The sequence below is a fragment of the Mus musculus genome, chromosome 18, assembly GCF_000001635.26.
Source record: "Mus musculus strain C57BL/6J chromosome 18, GRCm38.p6 C57BL/6J".
NCBI classification, from domain to species: Eukaryota; Metazoa; Chordata; class Mammalia; order Rodentia; family Muridae; genus Mus; species Mus musculus.
In genome coordinates this window covers 56,540,223-56,562,482 of record NC_000084.6, presented here as the reverse complement: position 1 = coordinate 56,562,482, position 22,260 = coordinate 56,540,223, and the positions used below count along the sequence as shown (strand labels likewise).

The following is a 22,260-nucleotide window of genomic DNA, read 5'->3' as shown; positions in this document are numbered from 1 at the left end:
GTAAGGCGCGGACGACCCCAGCGGGAGAGGATGAGGAGTGGGCAGGGGCTGTGTCTAGGGGGTGGGGCGAGGCTACCCAATGGGATCCCCGGGGGAGGGGTCTGCCCAATGAGCGCTCGCAGAATGGGGCTGGGGGACGGCTTCCCAAAAAAGGGGGGCAGGGGGCGGGGCCTGCCAAGTGGACTCTCCGGGGCGGGGGGCGGAGCTGTATTTCCGGGGCTGCCCTGGCGGAGGGGCTTCTTGCGTGCTGAGCTCAGTATGTGGCGTGTGCCCCGCAGGCTCTGTGTGCAGTCTGTGAAGACCAGCAAGCTTTCCGGACCTTGGAGCAGGCCCGCCGCCCACATGTCTACTCTGCTGATCCATCATCCCCAGTATGCCTGGCTGCAAGACCTGGGGCTCCGCGAGGATAACGAGGGCGTGTATAATGGAAGCTGGGGCGGCCGGGGAGAGGTATGCTGGACTCCCGGAAAATTGTAGCCAAGGTTTGCCCGGGAGGCCGCAAGGCGGGCGCCTCCCTTCCCACCTCCCAACTGGAGCTGAGGGAGGATAAACCGGGATAGGAAAGTTCTAAAGTTGTACAGCAGATGTTTTCTCCTGCAGAAAGGCAAGAAGAATCGAATTTAGATTTTAGCGTGTGAGGGATCGATGGCCTATTGGAGCTGCTAGGAAGGCTAAACTTCAATGCTTACTTAAACCGTATGGCAGCCTTGCTTGGGATCTGTAACAAGCTCGCCCTGGCTGAAATGTTGTGAACTTTCTCCCCTTGAAGACTTGGTTTTCAGTATTCATTGCCCAGACTTAGCACCGTGATAAAACATGCAGTGGACAGGTTAAGGTTCTGGTTGTCCCAAACTTAGGAGAGTGTTTCATACTTTCAAGGGAAATGAAGCTTTTTCAGAAACGTGACGTTCAACAATAGTAGAACCCGCTTTGTTACAGGAAAAGCAACTTTTTGGCTACCCTTTGGCTGTAAGAGATACAGGTGATTTTAATTGTTACCATGAAATTGGGAGTTTCGTCCGGTTGTCTCTTTTTTTCTTTGTGGTTTTTGGACGAGAACCCAGGGTGTGTGCACCTGCGGCAAGCACTCTACCTCAGCCTGCCTCCCCCACCCCACCCCCCTTTTCGAGACAGGGTTTCCCAATATACCCCTGGCTGTCCTGGAACTCACTCTGTTAGACCAGGCTGGCCTGGAACTCAGAAATCCACCTGCCTCTGCTGTGGCACCATCTAGTTATTAGTGTCTTTTGATAAAACCTAATCTTTTAGGGGCTCTTTAGTTTTGTCTTTTTTTCTTCTGGAGTCTCTCCAGTTTCATTAACACAGGCCTTTATGTAGTGTGTTTGGACTTAGGCAGTCTGTTTCCAGACCAGAGGGTGGGCAGAGTTAAGGTGGAAAGCAGTATGTAACCTTGTCAGCTGAATGTCTGGCTACAGGGAGGGTTAGGTGTGTTGTGTATATGCCTCTGAGTGTATTATTCAGATGACCAACACATGGATCTTACAGAGAGTTCCTAATGAATAGACGAGAGGCCCAGGGCTGTTGTGAAGAGCGGGTTAGTCAAAAGAGAAGGTAGCCTGGAGGCTCCTGCTTTGGTTTTATTTTTCTATTTTGGGAATGATTATAATTTCTATATCTGATTTGTGTTTCAAGGTAATTACGACCTATTGTCCTGCTAACAATGAGCCAATAGCAAGAGTCCGACAGGTAAGTTGTTGAAATTCAAGCTGTTGCAGGGAACTGTACTAGCGTTCTCTAGAGGCAAAGGTTACGAGCAGCACAGAGACACGGAATCCCGCAGTTCCTTTTCATTCTGAGACTGTCTGCAGAGAGTCCCACTGCTGCTCTGTGGAATTGGCTAGAAAAGGTGAATCGCGTTCTTTGGATACAAGATGAGATGTAGCTCAGGCTGGTGTTGATCATGCTGTGTAGTTAACAGTGACTTTGCACTTAGCTATAGGCATGCAGGACTGTACTAGGTTCATCCTGGGGCTTGAACCTGGAGCTTCCTCCATGCTAGACAGTTGGACTACATTCCTGGTCTCCCTCTGGGGATTGCTTCTGAGTCAACTCCAGAGGTTTGGTTTGTTTGTTTTTTTTTACAATGAATGTTCAACCCAAGTTTCAACTTTCTAATATGGGTCATGTGTTGTATCTAGATGAGGCTAGACCTCAGTTTAAAAAGCAAGGCTTCACAGCATGTCTGGATTATCTTTTCTTGTATTAGATTCTAGCTGTTTTCTTCTACTTATGCTTTAATTTAATACACATTATTGTATTGTATTGTATATATGCTCTCCATGCTGGGAATTGAATCCAGGGCTTCAACCATGCTAGAGATGAGCTTTGCCTCTGAGCTACTACTCCAGCTTTTTAAACAGACTTTAGGGTTGTAGGCTGTTGAAATCGTTGTCATCCGTGAGTCTTAGGGACAGTGTCCACTTCTTTTGCAAGGATATTTGTGTATTCTAGAAGGTGAGTATCAATGTGTTCAATGTGAAACCATAGCTTCTCACGTTAAAGGGAACAGGACATGGCTTATTCTGGAGCCAGATTGGAGTGACCATCATGCCTGGGAAATGCAGGTTGTTTCCCCAGGGAAGCCATTCTATAGAGCTTTATAGGTGTAGAAGAGCAGTTAAACATTGGTGGCACCTCAGAGCAGTGGTTACAGCAAGATGAGGACACTGTCTGCTGATGGCATTCCTTAGCTTTTATGTTGGTGGAAACTACTGATCTGCTAAGCTGATAGGTTCCAAAAGGTTTTGATTGGTTAGTCATGGGGTGTTCTTAAGTCACAGCATGCTAGTTCTGACAGACACCAGGGTGGGCAAGGAACGGTTTATTCAGGGGGGTGAAAACTAGCCTAGAATAGGGTTCTAGATTTGCAACATTCCAACCTCTATGCATTGATTAATTAATTAATTAATTAATTAATTATTGGTTTTATTGAGACAGGGTTTCATTGTTTAGCCCTGGCTGTCCTGGAACTCACTCTATAGGCCAAGCTGGTCTTAAACTCACAGAGATCCACCTGCCTCTGCTTCCCGAGTGCTGGGATCAAAGGTGTGTGGCACCACCAACTGGCCCTGTTTGCAGTTATCAGCCGATCAGTCTGCAGGCACAGCTTTTTTTTTTTTTTCCCCTCACTTATACTTTCTCATTCCTTTTCTCTCACTCTCATTCTGGACCTAGGCCAGCCTGAAGGACTATGAAGAAACCATCGGGAAAGCCAAGAAAGCCTGGAACATCTGGGCAGATGTAAGTATGGCGTTTGTGGTCCCCACTGCAGAGCAGGTCACCTGATGTACCAATGAAAGTCAGATGGGATGGGAAAGTGCTGAAAACTGCATTCTCGGGGACTGAGCTGAATTCCTCATGGGTATTCTAAAGCCAGTGTCCTTCCCGTTCGGGATTAGAAGAATGGGTAACTTCAAAATCGATGAAAACTCCTGTGAACAGTGTCAGCTGGAGCTGTGAATATTCTCCCCCAAACCTCTAACTGAGCAAAAGAAGGGGAGCTCTTTTTTCTCTTCCTCCTGCCTCTCCTCTGATACTGATCAGGGACAGAATGTCTTCACAGCATGCCTGGCTCCAGAGCGCTTTCCCAGGGCTAAGGAGTTCCTGTTGGCTAGGAGGTAGAATCTGCCCCCTTCATCTCTGAACAGCATCCATCTTGGGTGTAGAGTGTGGTGTGAAGGAGAGAAGGAATGGCTTGGGCCTTCCAGCATCCCTCTGCCTCCACCTGAGAGGGTTTTCGTAAAGAGGGGAGACCGGGAGAGCCTGCCAGAAGGAGCTGTGAGGATTAGCTCGCTAGAGCATGTATTGCTGGCAGGTGTTGATGGCAGAACTGGCTCATGGCGAGCATCTCTACACCATCATGCCGTGCGTGGGGATTGCACTTAGACATCAGGCTTCGTGGCAGGTGCCCTTACACACTTAGCCATCTCAACAGCTGCAGGACGATGCAGTAAGACAGTCATATTTAACCTTCGTCATCCCGACATCTTCAGCACAGATGTTATCATAGCTGCCTTCCGGCCTTTCTCTGCCAGCTCTCCTTTGTTTATGTCATGTTGAGGCTGGCCAGCGGCTCGCATGTCCGGGTTCGAGCCTGGAAGGCATCTTGGAATCTGGAAGAAAAGAGGGAGCCTAGGCGGGTCGAGAAACAATGGAACCAAGACATGCTAGTCTGTTCAAAGTTCAAAATTTAATGTTGGGGAACACGCCTTATAAAGAAGGGGGGGCGCATTCCCGCCAAATCATCCTTGGAGCCCAGCTGCAGGTGACCACGTGTAGGCTCCAGAACAGCTAGGCAGCAGGTAGCTGAGGTGGCAGTGGCAGAACAATAGGTTGATCCAGGGAGGCAGGCTCCACCCCAGGTGATCTAGTGACAACAAGTCAAACCTGGCTCAGCCTGCTTCAGGCTGTGGGGGGAGGTTACAATGTCATAGTTGTGGTTCTTCTATACATGTTACAGGATGTGCACACAGTTTCAGGATCACATTGTGTATGTATATCAGCATAAGGATAATGCATACTTACAGGTGCTTATTAGTGTGTGTCCATGTGCACACGAGTCGTGTATCACAGAGTACATGTGGCAGTCAGAGGACAACTTTGGAGTCAGTTCTCTTTACCTTACGTAGGTCCTGGGACTGAAACACACGTTGCCAAGGAGGCATCTTTATCCACTGAGGCATCTCACCGGTCCAGTTATTTTTAAAAAGACGCTTGTTTATTTGTGTATTATTGTAGAAGTGGGCATCAGGTATCCTCCTTGATCACTTTCTGCTTGCTCCTCTGAAGCAGGGTGTTTACTAAGTTGGAAGCCAGCAAGCAAATCCCAGCAATCCTCCTGTCTCTGCCCCCCTCATGCAGTGAAGTTACTGGCATTTGCTGGGAGTCCTCCTTAGGATTGCGAACCAAATGCTCCTAATCACCGAGCCACCTCTCCCAGCCACATTAAACTTTCTCTATTTGTCCTCGTCGTCCTGGGCAACTTGCCCTATAGATGAGACTGGTCTCGAACTCACAGATTCTCTTACCCCTTTCTCCTGAGTGCTAGGATTAAAGGCATGTACCAGCATACATGGCCAGAACATTTTAAAAAGAGATGTATTTATTTTATGCGTATGAGAGTTTTGAATGTATGTCTGTGAACCACATGCATGCCTAGTGCCTTCAGAGGTCAGAAGAGGGCCCTGGGTCCTCTGGATTGGAGTTACAGATAGTGAGCTGCCACGTGGGTGTTGGAAACTGCACCTGGGTTTTCTACAAGAGCAACAAGTGCGCTTAATTGCTGAGACCTCCCTCCAAACCCGACCTACCTTCCTGTCTTTAATGCTTGCTTTCTTTTCTTCCTGCCTCAGTCTTCCAAATGCTGGAATCATTCACATGTATTTCAAACAGAAACACTTATGCCCTTGTGTGTTTATCTAGAGTAAATTAAAAAAAAATATTTGAGACCAGTTTGTGTGGATTTAGGGTTTGTCTTCCTAAACTGATTTTAAAAGCTTTTTACTTATTCTTATGTTAGTGATGGTGGTGATGTGTGCACACAGGCCTCATGATGTGCATCTGGAGGTCAGAGGTCAGCTTTGTAGAGTTGGTTCCTTCCTTCCATCTTACGTGGGTTCTGGGGATCAAACTCAGGTTGATCCCAGGCTTGAGCAGCAAACGCCTTCACCTGCGGAGCCATCGCGTTTCCCTCCTTAGCTGACTTTTCAGTCTGTCTCCCTTGCCGCTGTGGTCGCTGTCGTGATCATCTTTCTGAGCTATTACGCTCTATTGTCTTGTTGCTGTTTTGAATTTAGGATCCCCGTTGGGACTCCGGTGTCTTATCTCACAGCACTAGATTGTAATCGGCATTCCTTCAGCAGAGTTGCTGAGTAAGTCAGGAAGGTCAGCCTAGATGAGTAAGCTGGGCCGGTAAAGGATCAACTTGTTGGGATTGGAGTTGAGCAATGGAGTTCAAAGATTAGTGCCGAGACAGCTTTTTCTAACAGTCCTCTTGGGCTCTGGTCAGCGTGGCAGTGACTTAGAGAAGGCATAGCTGGGCCTCACACGAAAACATCAGAGCAGGCTGTCCTGGTCTGCAGCCTCCCTGAAGGGTCCTCCCATGAGGCTCTCTGCTGCCCTCTTTCCTTCTGCTGGCTTTGCCAACATCACGACAGAACACTGCTTTGTTTCATTCCAGTTAAGCCTGGAAATTTCAAAGGGAACGTTTTTCTTTAAGGGAGATTAAAAACAAGGTATAATGAAGGGAACAGTTGCAGAGTCCTACAGCCAAATATTGGGCAGAGCTCAGGCAGTCCTGCAGAGGAGGGGGAGGAGGGATCGGCAGAGCCAGAGGGATCAAGGACCCCACAAGAACACAGCCCACAGAATCAACTGAGCATTACTTGAATGGGCTCACAGAGATCCAGGAGCCTGCATGGGTCTGACAGGTCCTCTGCATGGATGTTATGGTTGTTCAGCTTGGTGTTCCTGTGAGATTCCTAAGAGTGGGAACAAGGGGTGTCTCTGACTCTTGTCTGCCTGTGGGGCCCTTTTCCTCCCACTGGGGTACCTTGTGTATCCCAGACTGGGCGCTGTCTCTCTGCTTCCATCTCCTGAGTGCTTTGCTAACATGTCTGGTTTTCTGCAGTGACAGTTATGCTAGGCAAGCACCCTACCAACTGAGCTGTGATTCCAGCTATGCTTGCTAATGATATTTTCTTGGATGAGTCAATCTCATTTTAGAAACGTGGCTGTCTTCCATGTTCCTTATTCCTTTCTCTCTGTCCTCTTCAAACCCTAATCTGTGCTCACCCCATGTCGTTCCTGAGGATAATCTGGAAACCTGAAACTAAAGTGAAAGATGCCAGGTTAGGTGATGTTGTTTATTAGTGTGATCTGGCATAGAGTCTGGTTATGAAAACTGCATGGCTGATCAATAATCAGTGGTCAATCAGTTGCCAACTATCAAACCTTGAACATTTTAAAATACACAGCTATGTCTTAGTCTGGTTTCTGTTGTTCTAACTAAATACTATGAACGGGGTAATTTATAAAGACATTAATGTTTTATAGTGCTGGGGGCTGGGCAATCCTGAGCCAAGGGGCCACATGATAGTCTCTGTGATGATTATATAATAAAATCCTAAGACAGGACAGACATCCTACTCAGGTAGGTCACTCTTCCTCCTACAAAGCTGTAATGAAGCCATAAGCTTCTTCCCTTAGACTTCACCTATCCCTAAGGTCCTACCTGCAAACCCCATTGGCACCTGACTTTAGCATCTACCCTGGAGATACACTACAAACCACAACACTCTATTGCCATCTTTGTACTAGCTCTCGTTTAACCCAATGATCTTCATGAGACCTGTCTCTCTTCAGTCACTTTCTACAACTGGACCTAGAGCAATATACTGAAGTGTATTTTGATTTTTTTTTCCTCCTTTTTAAAGTCTCCTGTGATCCATGCCATGTGTTAGATCTTTGGCCCTTGGCCATGTGGCTCCTTCTCTTCTCTTGCTTCTCTGAGCTGCTTTGCTCTTGAAAACGACTACATTCTCTCTGCCTTTGACCTCTGCACATGCCCTGCTCTTCGCTCTGATTTCTCTGTCTTTTTACTTAGCCGATAACAATCGTGCTTTAAGTCTTTGCTCTATACTTTCAAAGGCCTTCCTCCCGTCTCCCATAGTAACACTGATTGGCAAGTCCTGCTCTAGCTATACAACCTTGCTCCCCTTCATGTAGTTGCTACTTCACTGAATTGTCGTTCTACTGGGCAAGAATTCCAGCTTCCTCGTTGCCAGTGATGTCTCCAAGCAGATGTACAGTAACCAGGAGACTGATTGGAGTAAATGACATGTGTGCCCCATGGCACTGGAGAGATGACCCGGTGCTTCAGAGCACTTTCTGCTTTTGCAGAAGATTAGGTTTAGTTCTCAGCACTCACGTGGCAGCTCACAACTGCTTATAAGTCCAGTTTCAGGAGCTCAGAGGCCCACTGCTGACGTCTGTGGGTTCCTGCACACATATAGTACACACACACACAGTGAGGCACACACCTACACACCTACCCATAAAATAAAGCATAATTATTTGTAAAAGATGTCTAACACATGGAAGGTAGAGAACATACATACTTCACCTCAGCGGATGTTTGTCAGCATGGCTTGACTTACAACGATGTCAGCTAAATTCATAAGAAACGTGATGACACCTGTGTCTTCTAGGAAGGATGGGATCTGTGCTATTCAGTTAGTGTGACAAGGAAGACATGTATCATAAAGATGACGACTGGGTGAGATGACTCAGTGGGCATAGGCAGGTGCTGCCAAGCCTGACAACCCAAGATCTATCCCAAGACCTACATTATAGAAGGAGAGAACCTATTACTACAAGTTTGTAATTTGTCCTCTGACCTCTCCCCCATCTCCCCCTCACACACAGAAAATCTAAATAAATACATATTTTTGGTGCTGGAGGGATAGCTCAATGGTTAAGTGTTTGCTACTTTTGGCAGACCAGGGTTTGGTTCCCAGCACCCATGTTAGGCAACTCTCAGAGGCCTGTAACTTTAACTACAAGGGATCTGATGCCATCTTCCATCTTCCACAGTCACCCACATGCATGAGTGTCCTACACACACAGACATACACATAAAAATAAAATTATTATTATTATTTTTTTTTAGAAAAGTAAACTTTGCAGTTGTATAAAAAATGGTAAGTGGGAGCAGAGGGAAGGCTCAGTGGTTAGAGCACTGGCTGCTCTTGCAGGGGAACTGAGTTTAGTGTCCAGCACCTATATAGTGGCTCACAACCATCTATAAAGATCAGACACTCTTTTCTGGCTTCTGAGGGCACCAGGCACACATGTAGTACAGAGTCAAAACATCTATACATATTAAATACATAAATAAATACATAAATAAAAGTGGACACTAGCTGTAATTCTAAGGAATTGCCACTGCTGACATTTTGGTGCAGAGCCCAGGTTGAAGCAAAGCGTTGCTTACTGTAGGCGTACGGTCTTGTACTTAGTGTTATACGGTTGAGGCTCTTCTGTGATTTTCTTACATGCTCATCCATTCATTTTAGAGACTGTTCTGAGGGGTTATCTCTGTTAGAAAACGTGTACAATGGTTGCTGTTTTATCTGTTTGTTTCAACACATGTATAAGCTCAGTTGCTAGATACCGAGCTGCCTGCTCCAAGAGTGTTTCCACCACGATACAACAGGATACATTCCCACCATAGGTTCCCACGCTGCCCTCCACAAAAGTCGATCTAAGAAGTGGGGGTGCTCTGAGGAAAGAGAGCAAAGTGGGACCTTCAGTTTGCAGCTCAGTGGGGCTATGAAGGATGGAGTGGGGGCATGTTATAAGGAGGGGTGGGGAGTAGGGTTCCAGCCTATGAGCTGCAGGAGGTGCTTTCTCTCTTATTTATTAATTATTCCTTTAAGACAAGGTCTCAGGAAGCAGCCCAGACGGGCCTTGAGATTAATATGGAATTTACTACATAGCAGAGGGTGACCTTAAATTCCTGATCTCCCCTTCCTACCTCGCATCCCCACCGCTGCTTCCTGCATGCTGAGATTGCCGATGTGTGCAGGCCTGTGAAGTGTCCTTTCGCTGCCTTTGAAAGAGAGGCAAAGGAATAGTTAAAGGGGCTGTGGCGACTATTGGGGAAGTTGTGTCACTGTGTCACAGCACAATATCAACATTGCTCAGCCTATAGTCTTCATCTCCAAACCCTGCCCTTGGCCTCAGTTGTCTGTGTACGTAGCTTTTCTTTGTCTTTTTTCCAAAAAAGTATTTAACTTTAATTTATTTATTTGTGAATGCACGTGTTTGTACTATAGCCTGTATATGGAAATTAAAGGTCAACTTTCAGGAGTAAGTTTTTCTTCCCACCAAGTGGATCCTGGGAACTGAACTCAGGGTGTCAGCCGTGGCAGCAGGAGCCCTTACCTCCTTAGCTACCATGACAGCCCCATACCTAACTTTTCTTTCTCTCTTTTTTAACTTTTTATTATTTTTACATTATTATTATTATCATTATTATTATTTGTGACAGCATCTCTCTGTGTATTCCTTGCTGCTTGGGAACTCGCTCTTTGACCTGGTTGACCTCAATTCAGAGATCCACCCACCTCTCTTTCTGCTGGCATTAAAGGAGTCTGCTAAGGTCCCTTTTCATACTAGCTTTCAAGGGAGAGACCGGAGAGAGTCATCCTTAGTTTGCCCATTTTCCTTATTTCCTCCTCCTGTTCCGTTAGTGTGTCCTGTCAGTTCTTCAAAAACAGATTGATACCTGCTCCCTACTCCCCTTGTCACTGTTGCTGTTACAACTGAGCTTCCAGGCTCTGTCAACATTTTTTTTTTTTTTTAAGGTAGTGTCTCGTGTAGCCAGGGCTAGCCTGGAACTGGCTATGTAGCTAAGGATAACCTTGAACTTCTGGTCTTCTTGCTTGTGTTTCCCAGGTGCTGGGATGACATTTGTACACCATCACACCCAGTTTTGCACTGTTCTGGTGGGTGGAGCCAACGGCTTTGTGAACCCAGGCAACTGCCCTGCTCTGTTTTAGATTGAGCTCTCTGGTTCTGCTCTCCCCCAGTAAACAGCGATGTTGAAAGCTAGAGCACAGCACTTTGTCCCGTGCTTAAGAACGAGGTTTCACAGTGCCCCAGGGCTGAAACCCTCCTCCCGATCCCAGCTCTGGGGGTGGGGTGAGAGGCACAGTTTTCAGTAACCTTGGCAGGCCTGGAACTTCCTATGTATACCAGGGGGGTCTTGAACTCAGGAATCAGCCTGTGCCTGCCTCTTGAGTACTGGGATCAAAGGCTTTGCACCACTGTGCCCAGCTGAGATTCCCTTCTTTAAAGCCTCTAGCCTTGGAGGCACAGGCCTTCCCAACCAACCCCTTTATTCTGCACGATTCTTTCAATATTTCTTGGCCAGCTCTTGATGTCCTTCAGGACTCAGCGTGGGTCTGAGCTTAGAGTTACTTCCCCTGCATCCAGCCTTGTTCTCGTCTCTCTTTGACTTTTTGTCTTTAGACCTTGGATAATTCATAAATGTTGCCGGCTTTGTCCGTGCTTCCCAGAAGAGGTGGCTCCAGGGACATTAGCCGTATCACAGTGACCCAAAAAGCCTCTTGCAACATACTTGTAGTGTGTTCTTCTGCGGTGAACACTGGTAGACATGGACATGGGCTTTGACATCAAAATTCCACTCTTTTCTTAGATTCCTGCCCCAAAACGCGGAGAAATAGTCAGAAAGATTGGCGATGCCTTCCGGGAGAAGATCCAACTACTGGGAAGACTGGTAAAGTATTTCTGAAGTCTTTTAGTGATCTCTTGAGTATCAGTCAAGAGTAAGTTGTCTGTCATGAGTTCACATGAATGCATTTTGTTTTGTTTGAGACCGAGGTTTCTGCTGTGCTGTGTAGCCTTGGCTCAAGTGATCTCTCTGCCTCAGACACCTAACTGCTGGAGTTCTGTGTGCTTCCTTGTCCCACTAGGTTGAATCGGATTTAAAAAGATTCACATTTATAGGTGTGTCCTAAGATTACGATTTTTAAGAAAAACAATTTTTTAAATATGTATTCATTTTATGTGTATGAGCGGTCAATCTGCATAAACACCTCCATGCCAGAAGAGGGCATCGGATTTCACTATAGATGGTTGTGAGCCACCATGTGGTTGCTGAAAATTGAACTCAGGACCTCTGAAAGAGCATCCAGTGCTCTTAACTGCTGAGCCATCTCTCCAGCTCTAAGAAAAACAAATTTTGAAATCAATTTTTTTTTTTAAATAAGGAAAGAGAAAAGTGAAAAAAAAATTACCTGGTTTAAAAGTCATCAAAGCATGATAGATAATATGCATGAATGAAAGTGTCGAAGAATTAATAAAAATAATATGTTAAAAATAAGACAAAAAACCAAGTAAATAAATTTCAGAAGAAAAGAAAAAATTTCCATAGTTTATTACCTACATAAAATGTTTTATTTTGTCCTCACCTTAATGTTTAATATACAAATTCTGCTTGGATTTGTATCTTTTTAGGTGTCTTTGGAGATGGGGAAAATCCTGGTGGAAGGAATAGGCGAGGTTCAGGAGTACGTGGACGTCTGCGATTATGCTGCTGGCTTGTCGAGGATGATCGGGGGACCCACCTTGCCTTCTGAAAGTAAGGCTGGAGTCAGTTAAGCTAGGTGCTTGGTGCTGCGACACAGAGCTTCAAACGCTCTTCTGTGGGCCCAGCGAGATGGCTTAGCGGGATGCCTGACAACTTCAGTTCCATTCCCAGGACTCACAGAGGGGAAGAAGAAACTGAGTTTTGTTGTCCGCTGGCCTCCATGTGTGTGTACACACAGGCATACACCCCAGGCAGTTATGTTTTAGGATTGAGGGCAGGGTCAGGGAATTGGTAGCTATGATAAGCATTGCCAGTTAAGAGGACAGGACTGTAAACATGTAGGGGGCTTTCTGTCCCAGGTACGTCCTCTCCAGGAAGCACCCCAGGCCTTGAAGGACACGGAACTGGTGGTAGAATCCTTCGAGTGGGGAAGAGGGCTGCATAAAATTGAGGATGGGGGACCCATGTGGGGACCACCTTGTTTCCGCAGAGCTGGCGGATGCAGTGCATGGGTCCCTATTGTGAGGGACTTTACCCTGAGGAGCTACAGCATCTATGCAGACTCTAGAGGCCTGTAAGCAAGGGATTGATGGCAGGAGGGCAAAGAAGAAAGGAGAGAAGGCTAGACCTCCCAGGCAGGAGTTGAGATATTGGTCTATGGGATGGCCTGGGTATCAGGTGCTCTGCTATGAGGTTACTGGCCCCGCTTCCAGCGGGAGGCATGACTTTCCTGCATGGGATAGCATGTAAGTTTGACCAGGTCTGTGAGTGCTTCTTACCCTTTTCTTTACAACCCTACCAGCGGTTGATTAAAATAAGCCACTGTGGGATTAGCTTTAAAGTTTGCAATAAAATAGGAGTTTTGGTTTTTTTCTTTAAAGATTTATTTATTTTTTATTTATATGAGTATACTGCAGCTGTCTTCAGACACACACTAGAAGAATGCATCAGATCCCATTGCAAATGGTTGTGAGCCACCGTGTTGTTGCTGAGAATTGAACTCAGGAACTCTAGAGGAGCAGTCAGTGCTCTTAACCGCTGAGCCATCTCTCCAGCCCTTGTTTTATTTTTTTTATACAGTGTCTTATCTATCCCAGTCTGTGCTGGAACTTACCATAGAGCTGAGAAAAGCCTCGAGTTGATCTTTCTGCCTCCACCTCCTGAATGCTGGGATTACAGGCATGAGCCACTGCACCCAGCTTATGCTGTGCTGGGGATCCGAGCTAGGACTTTGTACATGTCTGGCAAGCAGTCTACCAAATGAACCACATCTGCCAAAATATAAACATTTCTACTCGTACTTTTAATTTCCTTATAGTGAATGAAGTTTTTTTAATACATCCAACATGAGCCTGTAACATGAGGTTTCTTGTCTTGAAGTTAGGTCAAGAGACAACATGAAGATCACAGACCTGAGAATCACGTGTTCTGTGCTCTGTTTATATATTACCCTCTGTGTTCACATCTTTTGGGGGGAACCTGCTACTATTTCATGACCTATCTCTATCTTCCAAATGGGATCCATAATGCCCTTACCTCTGCAGCTCCTGACGGATGAGGTATAATGAACACCACTACAGTTGGTAAGCTGGTGTCGTAATGAGCAGTTCTGTTTTACATTATAGAATATGTCCTTAAGCCTTTGGCTCCACGGAACCACTAGGAATACACTTTGGTCTGATACATGTACTTTTGGTCAGAAGAGAAGTGGCTTAGGATTTTATGCGTAACAAATATGTTCACTAAGTGAATATTTATACACCTCAGGACCCGGCCATGCTCTCATCGAAATGTGGAATCCCTTAGGCTTGGTGGGAATCATCACTGCCTTCAATTTCCCCGTGGCTGTGTTTGGCTGGAACAATGCCATAGCTCTGATCACAGGGAATGTCTGCCTTTGGTAAGCTGTCATTCTCCAGTCTCATTGTAAGAAGGTGATAAATAGCCGGAGCCATTGCTCTGCACTGCAAAGGGTTTTAGATGTATTAAAGTGTCTTCCACACCCTCTTAACAAATTAGTCACGTGTGCTAATTGCGTTTGATTTTAATTTGGACTTGACCATTGGCAGCCTGTTTGGATGTGGTAGTGTCTCCTTCCTCTGCCAGCTGTCCTTACTCTAAGTAGTACCTCTGTTCTGACACCTAAGTACCTGGTGTTAGGCTCCATAGGCTCCATAATGACTCAGAGTCCAGAGAACTGCCCCCGGTTCGGAGGGATTGGTTGAGTTTTCTTTTCTTCCTTTACCTCTTTCTTTCTTTCTTTCTTTCTTTCTTTCTTTCTTTCTTTCTTTCTTTCTTTCTTTCTTTCTTTCTTTCTCTCTCTCTCTCTCTCTCTCTCTCTCTCCCTCTTTCTTTCTTTCTTTCTTTCTTTCTTTCTCTCTCTCTCTCTCTCTCTCTCTCTTTCTTTCTTTCTTCCTTTCTTTCTTTCTTTTTTTTTTTTTTTGAGAAGAAGACTCAACTCTTGCCTCTACCTTTTAAGGACTGGTGTTATGGGCATGGGCTGCCATCTCCAGGATTTTATGGATTGAGAGAGAGAGACAGGATCTGACTCTGTAGCCCAGACCATGTTGCTGCCTCAGCCCTCTGAGTGCAGGGGTTACAGGTGCACAGCAGTGTACCCAGCCACTTATTAGTGTTAAGTAATGCCATCAAGAGAACATTTCTCAGTCTCTATAAAACAGAGCACAGTTTGAAGGCTTTAAGATTTGGTACCATTTTGCCAAAGGAACCTGTGCATTGTGTCTGAGCTTTCTCATTGCTGTGACCAACTGCCTGATAAGGAGCAATCAAGGGAGGAAGGTGTATTTCGGGTCACAGATGGGGGTGGGGAGCGAACAGTCCATCATGGCGGAGCCAGCAAGGTGATGGGACCAACTTGTTCATATCACTGCTGTGTATCTGGCTTCCTCCTTTTCTCCTTTTCTTCAGTCCAGGAGTCTAGCCATGGGATGGTGCTCCCCATGTTCGGGGTGGGTCTTGCCCTTCAGTTAATTGTCTCTGGAAGTCCCTTCTGAACCACATTTGAAGTTTCAGTGCTGTGTGTCTCAGCACTGGCCAAGGCAGTGCTTAGTCCAGTCAAGTTGACAATCCTAAGTCTCCAGTGCTGAAACCTAGTGTGTTAGCTGAGCTGACAGCGCCACTTCCTTCCCCAACAGTTACCGCAACAGTTCCTGTGGTCCTGCAGCAGCTGCCCTCAGCATCATTTGGAGCAGGGTTGTTATGTTGGTGAGGTTTCCAGCTCCCTGAGACACCGCCTGAAGGATAGGTTTCCATTTCAGTCACTAGTGTTATTTGTTGTCTAGTTAGAAGCTTTCATCTATAACTTGGTTTCTCTTTGAAATGAAAGGTGTTTGCCTCTCCTCAAGCTAATTCTCTTTGTCTCTATTATGTGTCTCTAGGAAAGGAGCACCGACTACGTCCCTCGTTAGTGTGGCTGTCACAAAGTAAGTATGCGTGGCTTTCTTTTTCCTGGTATAACATATTCTGTTAGGATGATTGACAGGCACTGGTGTATGTGTGTATATGTGCAGGTGTGTGCTTTTTTTTTTTTTTTTTTTTTTTTTTTCCTTTGAGACAGGGTTTCTCTGTGTCTGACTGTCCTGGAACTTGCTCTGTTGACCAAACTGGGCTCAAACTCACAGAGACCCCCCTGTTTCTTACCTCCCAAGGACTGGGATTAAAAGCAGGCACTGCCACCGCTTAGCAGGGGTTGTTTTTTTGTTTTTTTGTTTTTTGTTTTTTTTTAAGATTTATTTATGTATATGCGTACACTGTAGCTGTCTTCAGACACACCAGAAGAGGGCATGGGATCCCATTACAGATGGTTGTGAGCCACCATGTGGTTGCTGGGAATTGAACTCAGGACCTCTGGAAGAACAGTCAGTGCTCTTAACCGTTGAGCCATCTCTCCTGCCCATGGTGTTGTTGTTTTTTTTTTTTTTTTTTTTTAATGGTGGGGAAGTGTTGTGTTTGTTTCAGCATAGCGAGCAGGTAACTTTGTCCTTTGGTAGTAAGACTTTAATATCACAGCAATTTATGTGGCTCTTTCTGAGCCATGCCATTGCCCTTACCTGCGTGGAAGGATGCCAGCTACTGACATGCATGCGGACTATTGTCAAGTGAACAGACCACTAACCAAGCAGAGAGAACTGGCTAGTACAGGCACCACACCTGGCTAGGTCACCCATTTCTCACAGCTACAGCCAGCGTTAGGTAGTGTGTAAGCATGGTTTAACTGCAGCCCTTAATGTGAAGGAGGATGTTCACGTGCACAGGCCCCTTGGGCATATAGGATACTGCTGTTTTTTTTACTGAAGCCAGCAGATACAAGCTCTGCGCTACTTCAGGGTTATGTAAGTCAGGCCCTATCCTCCAATATATCTCCATGGTAATGTCCTCGGCTTCAGAGACTTCCCTTCCCCACTCCATCCCTTTTTGCTTTAGTTTTGTGTTTTGAGACAGGTCCTCCTGTAGCCAGACTGGCCTCAGATTCCTTACACAGCTGAATGTGACCTTAAACTATGCATCCTCCTGCCTCTGTCTGCAAAGTGTGTGTGCCACCACGTCTGGTTTCCTTTCATCCTCTCTTGCTTCTCGTTTTCAGGGGAAGGGAGGTGGGAGAACAGGGCCCCTTGTGGTCCAGGCCGGCCTTGAACTCCCTGGAAGTTCTGATCCTCCTGCCTCTACCTCCAAAGTGCTAAGATTTCAGGCATGCACTGCCACGCCTGGTTTATGTAGTGTTGGAGACTGAACCCAGGGCTTCACTAGGCAAATACTGTCAACTGAGCTAAACAACCCTGCTTCCCCTTGCTGCTTCTGTATATGCGCAGATGCGGGGGTACAGTCAAACACCTTATTTGCTGATAGAGTCTCTTTAAATTCCTTCATCTTTCCACAACTTATTCCTTTCTAATTTCCTTACTATTTTAATGGATATGTGGTTAGGGACTAAAGAAGAAAAAGCAAGGCTTTATCCGTGTACTTCAGTGAGGAGTACGCCCCAGCCTCCAATCTGTCAAACTGACTCAGATGTGTCTTCATCGTTGGGCTGAAAATATTGGATGAAAATGCTTATTTAACCACCCAAGCAATATATCTCCTATTCATGCTCTATACAGTTTTTTCCTTTAACACTCTATTTTAAACACAGACTTCTGCTTGTAAGTGTTTGCAAATCTGTGAGGAAAAACCCAGGTCTGAGTGAAGAGTCAGTTGAAAAGGGAAGTCGTGTGATAGGAATTTCTCTCTCATTTATGAGTGTTCGAGTGGATGATTGCCTGAGCATATCTGCTGTTCCCTTCCTAGGATCATAGCCCAGGTTTTGGAGGACAACCTGCTGCCCGGTGCCATTTGTTCCCTGGTTTGTGGTGGAGCAGATATCGGGTAGGTGAATGGATGACAAGCACCCTTATGTTGAAGGACCTTGGGTTGCTTGGTGGGAATCTTCTACCACAATAGCCAAACACAGTGCAGCTAAGGAGGCAAGGCTACCTTCTGTGGCCATTATACTGTAGACCGTCTGGGCACTTGTTAGTTTATAAGCTTCCTGAAGAATACTTGGTTTTTTAGCTTCTGACCTACTAAATTATTGGTGTTTATATTTTGGGTGAATAATAATTTCCTGATACTTGATTTGTCCAGAGACCTATAAAGTAAAGCTGAGACATCCCACTCTGTGCCTGAGAACTTAGCCTGTTGTCAGTTCCTTAGCTGGCCATAAAATGAGGCTGGGATGTAGTCTAGGAAGTACAGGGTCTAGCACACATGAAATTCTGGGTTCGGTTACTATCACTGAATGTACCAGATGTGGTGACACATGCCTAGAATCTCAAGAGCCCTGGAGGTGGAAGCAGAAAGATGAAAGTTCAGGGCCATCCTCAGCTACATAGCAAGTTTGAGACTGTACCTAGAAAACGTTGTTTTAACTACCACAGGATTCATATACCATAAAACCCTCCCTTTGAAAGTGGATTTTTATTAGTTTTGTTTTGGTGTTGGGGCAGAAGCCCAGGTATTGTATATGCTACCTAGGCACGGGTTCTCCCACCGAGTTGTACCCTCAGCTTGTACTGAGTAGCTTTTAGAACAGTCTATTTAACCTGTAGGTCGAGACCCCTTTGGGGGTTGAACAACCCTTTTACAGTGCATATCAGATATGCCACATATCAGATATTTACATATGATTCATAACATTAGTAAAGTTACAGTTATGAAGTAGCAACAAAATAATTTTATGATAGGTGGTCACCACAACATGAGGAACTGTATGTATTAAAGGGTCACAGCATTGGGAAGGTTGGGAACTGCTGTTCTAGAACGTTCAGTGTTGTGCAGCCATTGCTATCTTATCCCAGGATGCGTAGATGGAGTTGGAAAGAAACATGCTATTCACACCCATTTCCCATTGTCTTCCTCAAGTTTCTGACAATCACTAACATCCTTTTTGTCTCTATGAATTTTCTGCTGGGACCATTTTATATAAATGGAAACATGAGTTCTTTTGTGACTCTCTTCTTTTACTTAGCATGAGGTCACAGTGTCTGGAGTCTGGCTAAAATTTCTCCAAATCATCATGAAAGATGGGGTCATGTTTTACCAGCTCAGACTTTGACCAGTTAGGTTCCCCAGGTGTCAGGCCTGTCACCATGCTGGTCTGAGATGTGAGGCCCTATGTCTTCGTTCCTATAGATGAGAATATTAGACAACCTAGCTTCTTCCCTCTCTACTCTCCAACCCCCAGAGTCCTCACTGAAGTGGTTTTAAATGTCACTGAAACATGAGTGCTGTATTCTTTGGCCTACTCTTGTTCTTGAACTCTGGACATCCTTCTGTTGGCCTTGGCACAGCTCAGTAGCATACGTAGGAAGGACCTTGCTAAGCACAGCCACCTGTCATGCGGACACTCATGACTGTGGGTTGAACCTGAGGAATTTTATCTGAGTGATTAGATCAAGCTGTCCAGTCTGCAGGCCAATGCAGGGCTACTCTGCATTGCTCTCTTGAATGGAAGCACAAACAACTATGAACACAGAAGTTCAAATACATAGTCTCTGAGCTACGTTTCTTAGAAAGCCTAGACAGCTTTTAATTTTAAAAAAACTATAATTTGTGAGGGGTGGGGAGAGTTTTATCGAGAAGAAAATGAAGTTGAAGTGAGGGGACTGATTCTGGAAAATTCCAGATAGCAGATGACTTGAACGTTGGATCCTTCTGCCTTCCCAGCTCAGGTTCTGGAATTATAAGTATAGACCACCACACCTTCTGAATGCTATGACGCTCGCTACATCCCTGACCTCAAGAGCAATGCAGTTTATCTGGGTTCCTGGAGAGGGCTGAAGCGTAACCGTGAGGATTTTTATTTTGAGGCAGTATTTTACTAAGTTGCCCAGTGGCTTGGAACTCACAGCTCTTAAATGTGTGATTTTCCTGCCTCAGGCCCCAGGAAGCTGGGATTACAGGCTTGTTCTTTTCTTCTAAGTAAAAGATTTATTTTTATGTGTATGAGTGTTTTGCCTGCATATGTACCACATGTGTACCTGGTACCTGTAGAAACTAGAAGAGTGTCAGGTCCTCCCAAGCTAGAGTTGCAGGTGGTTGTAAGCCACTGCATGGGGTCTGGGAATTGAACCTGAGTCCTCTGGAAGAGCAGTTGATCTTGTAACTGCCGAGCCAGCTTTCCAGCCCCTGGTCTGACTGTTCTTAGAGGAATTGTATTGCAGATAATGAGCCTGAAAGTACCTGGTGTTCATCAGCACTAGGGCCATATTGTCTTGGTTCCTTCTCAGTACAGGAAGAACTTTCTTCGTGAGCTAAGGAGACTTCCTAAAGGGCTGTCACACAGCTCACAGAACAGGTCAGCCAGCTTCCTGTGTGGTTCTACTTGGGAAGAGTTTGTCTCATTGCCTCATGCTCGTGGACAGACTTGACTGTCTTGCCAAGGGCCCATAGTGTGCTTCTTGCCGGTACTGTCGGGTGCCATGATTTCTAGGTGGTTTTGCTTGGGTGACCCTTTCTGTTCCTGGCAGCACAACGATGGCCAGAGATGAGCGTGTGAACCTGCTGTCCTTCACTGGGAGCACTCAGGTGGGGAAGGAGGTGGCCCTCATGGTGCAGGAGAGGTTTGGTAAGTGCTGGCTTTACAATGCGGATTTAAGTCAGTGTACAATAGCCGAAATGTTTTGCATAGCCTGGTGGTGCACTCTTAATTCTAGCACGAGAGAGGCAGAGGCAGGTCAACCTCTGAATTCAAGGCCAGCCTGGTCTATGTAGTGAGTTCCAGACCAGCCAGGACTATATGGTGCCCCTGTCTCAAACCAAACCAAACCAAACCAAACCAAACCAAACCAAGCCAAGCCAAGCCAAACCAAGCCAAACCAAACCAAACCAAACAAAAAGACCCCAACACTAACAAAGAAAAAAACAAACAAAAAGCTCAACAAATATAGGATGGGAGGTTAACTTTACAAAATTATATTTCTGTTAGTAACAAATGAAAGTGAAATCTAGAAAGTTCTACTTATGGTAATATCAAGTAATAAAACATGGACGCTTACAGTTGGAACTGAGTTCGTCTTTTGTGTGAAGGCCCTAGGGAAAGACATCTCCTTCCCCTTCTCGTATTGTTTAAGCTTGCTGAGAAGCCAGTTCTTCCCAGGTGGCCTGTGAACTCATCATAACTGCTGTCCACATCAGCGGTTTGGGAATTCCTATGGCAATGCAAAGGACCCTGAGTATCTGAAACAGTTTTGAAAAAGGTCACTCACACTTCCTAATCTTACAGCTTGCTGCAGAATTATCCTGTGGCGTCATAGAGCAATGGAATAGAACCAAGAGTGTATATGTTTATTGCCAGTGGGTGTTTTGTTTGGTTTTGTTTTGTTTTTCCTTAGCAGAATTGCTAGATATTTCCAGTGTATAAGAGCAGTTTCCTGACAGATAGTGCTTAGACAATTAGACAGTCACATGAATTACTATGAAATTTGTATTTGTCTTACTTTAAACCCCAAACATAACTAAAAATGTATCAAAAGACCTCAGTGTAAAAGCCAGATTTTTAGTAATATTTTTAGTAAGACTAAATTTTTGGAAACCTAGGAAATAAGTCTTTGTTACCTTGGGTTGGGCAGTGGTTTCTTAAATAATACCCAAGACCCAAATAGTACTAGGAACAATAGTTAAAGTTCATCAAAAAACTTGATGTGCTTCAGAGTTTACCAGAGAAAGAAAGGGAAAAGAATGGCTAACAGATGTGTGACGATAGCCGGCATGGAACTTGCTGTGTAGACCAGGCTGGCCTTGAACTCATAAAGATGTGCCTGCCTCTGCTTCTTGAATACAAGGGTTAAAGGTGTGCATGGACTCTAGAACCTCTTAAAAGCTCAGCAGTATAAAGACAGATGCCATAAGGCTTGCCTAAGACACATCCTCTGCTCCTGAGCTCAACAGTATAAAGACAGATGCCGTAAGGCTTGCCTGAGACACGTCCCCTGCTCCTGAGCTCCATCCCACCACATACAGTGCAATTCGAAAATGGGCAGTGGCGGGGGATGGCAAGATGTTTCAGGAGGGAAAATAATTTCCTGTGCAATCCTGGTAACTGAGTTTAGTTCCTGGAGCCCACGTAAAGATGCTGGTGGCTTGTGGCTGTTGTCCCAGCACTCCCATTGTGAGATGGGAGAGAAGGAGACAGGAGAGTCATCTGAAGCTCACATATACAGCCCAGTGATTGAAATAACAGGGAACTCTGCTCATAAACAAGGAAGAAGGAAAGAGTAGACTCCTCAAAAGTTATCCATACACATGCTATGACACCTGCACTCTTGTGCGCTCTCTCTCTCTCTCTCTCTCTCTCTCTCTCTCTCTCTCTCTCTCTCTCTCTCTCACACACACACACACACACACACACACACACACACACACATACACACAAATAAGAGAAATAATAACTGAAAAATGGGCAGTAGATTTCAATAAACACCTCATGTGTACAATAAATGGGAAAATTTATTCTAGGCTTCATTCATGTATCTTCATGGGGACAGTTTGTCACCTCCTCACCATCCCCTTACACAAAGCAGGAATTAGTTGTTCTTGTGTAAGTCGTGTAGTAGAATTGTCAACTCCCA

At 45.4% G+C, this 22,260-nt stretch overlaps 1 protein-coding gene across 4 annotated transcripts in view; it reads left to right on the top strand.

Moving 5' to 3' along the window:
* The window catches only part of Aldh7a1 (aldehyde dehydrogenase family 7, member A1), a 48,270-nt gene that overhangs the window by 10,509 nt on the left and 15,501 nt on the right, over positions 1-22,260 (top strand). For 2 of the 4 annotated variants that reach the window (XR_003952489.1, NM_001127338.1), the window contains exons 3-11: positions 279-450; positions 1,654-1,707; positions 3,196-3,261; positions 11,243-11,323; positions 12,064-12,187; positions 13,904-14,036; positions 15,535-15,579; positions 17,441-17,518; positions 20,161-20,258. Coding sequence is in view for 2 of the 4 variants with exons in the window: in NM_001127338.1 (NP_001120810.1) it covers positions 343-450; positions 1,654-1,707; positions 3,196-3,261; positions 11,243-11,323; positions 12,064-12,187; positions 13,904-14,036; positions 15,535-15,579; positions 17,441-17,518; positions 20,161-20,258 (787 nt within the window). In the remaining 2 variants the exon portion in view is untranslated. Of the gene's footprint in view, positions 1-167; positions 451-1,653; positions 1,708-3,195; positions 3,262-11,242; positions 11,324-12,063; positions 12,188-13,903; positions 14,037-15,534; positions 15,580-17,440; positions 17,519-20,160; positions 20,259-22,260 lie in introns of those variants that run through there. The other 2 variants (XR_385969.4, NM_138600.4) reach the window with 2 other exon arrangements.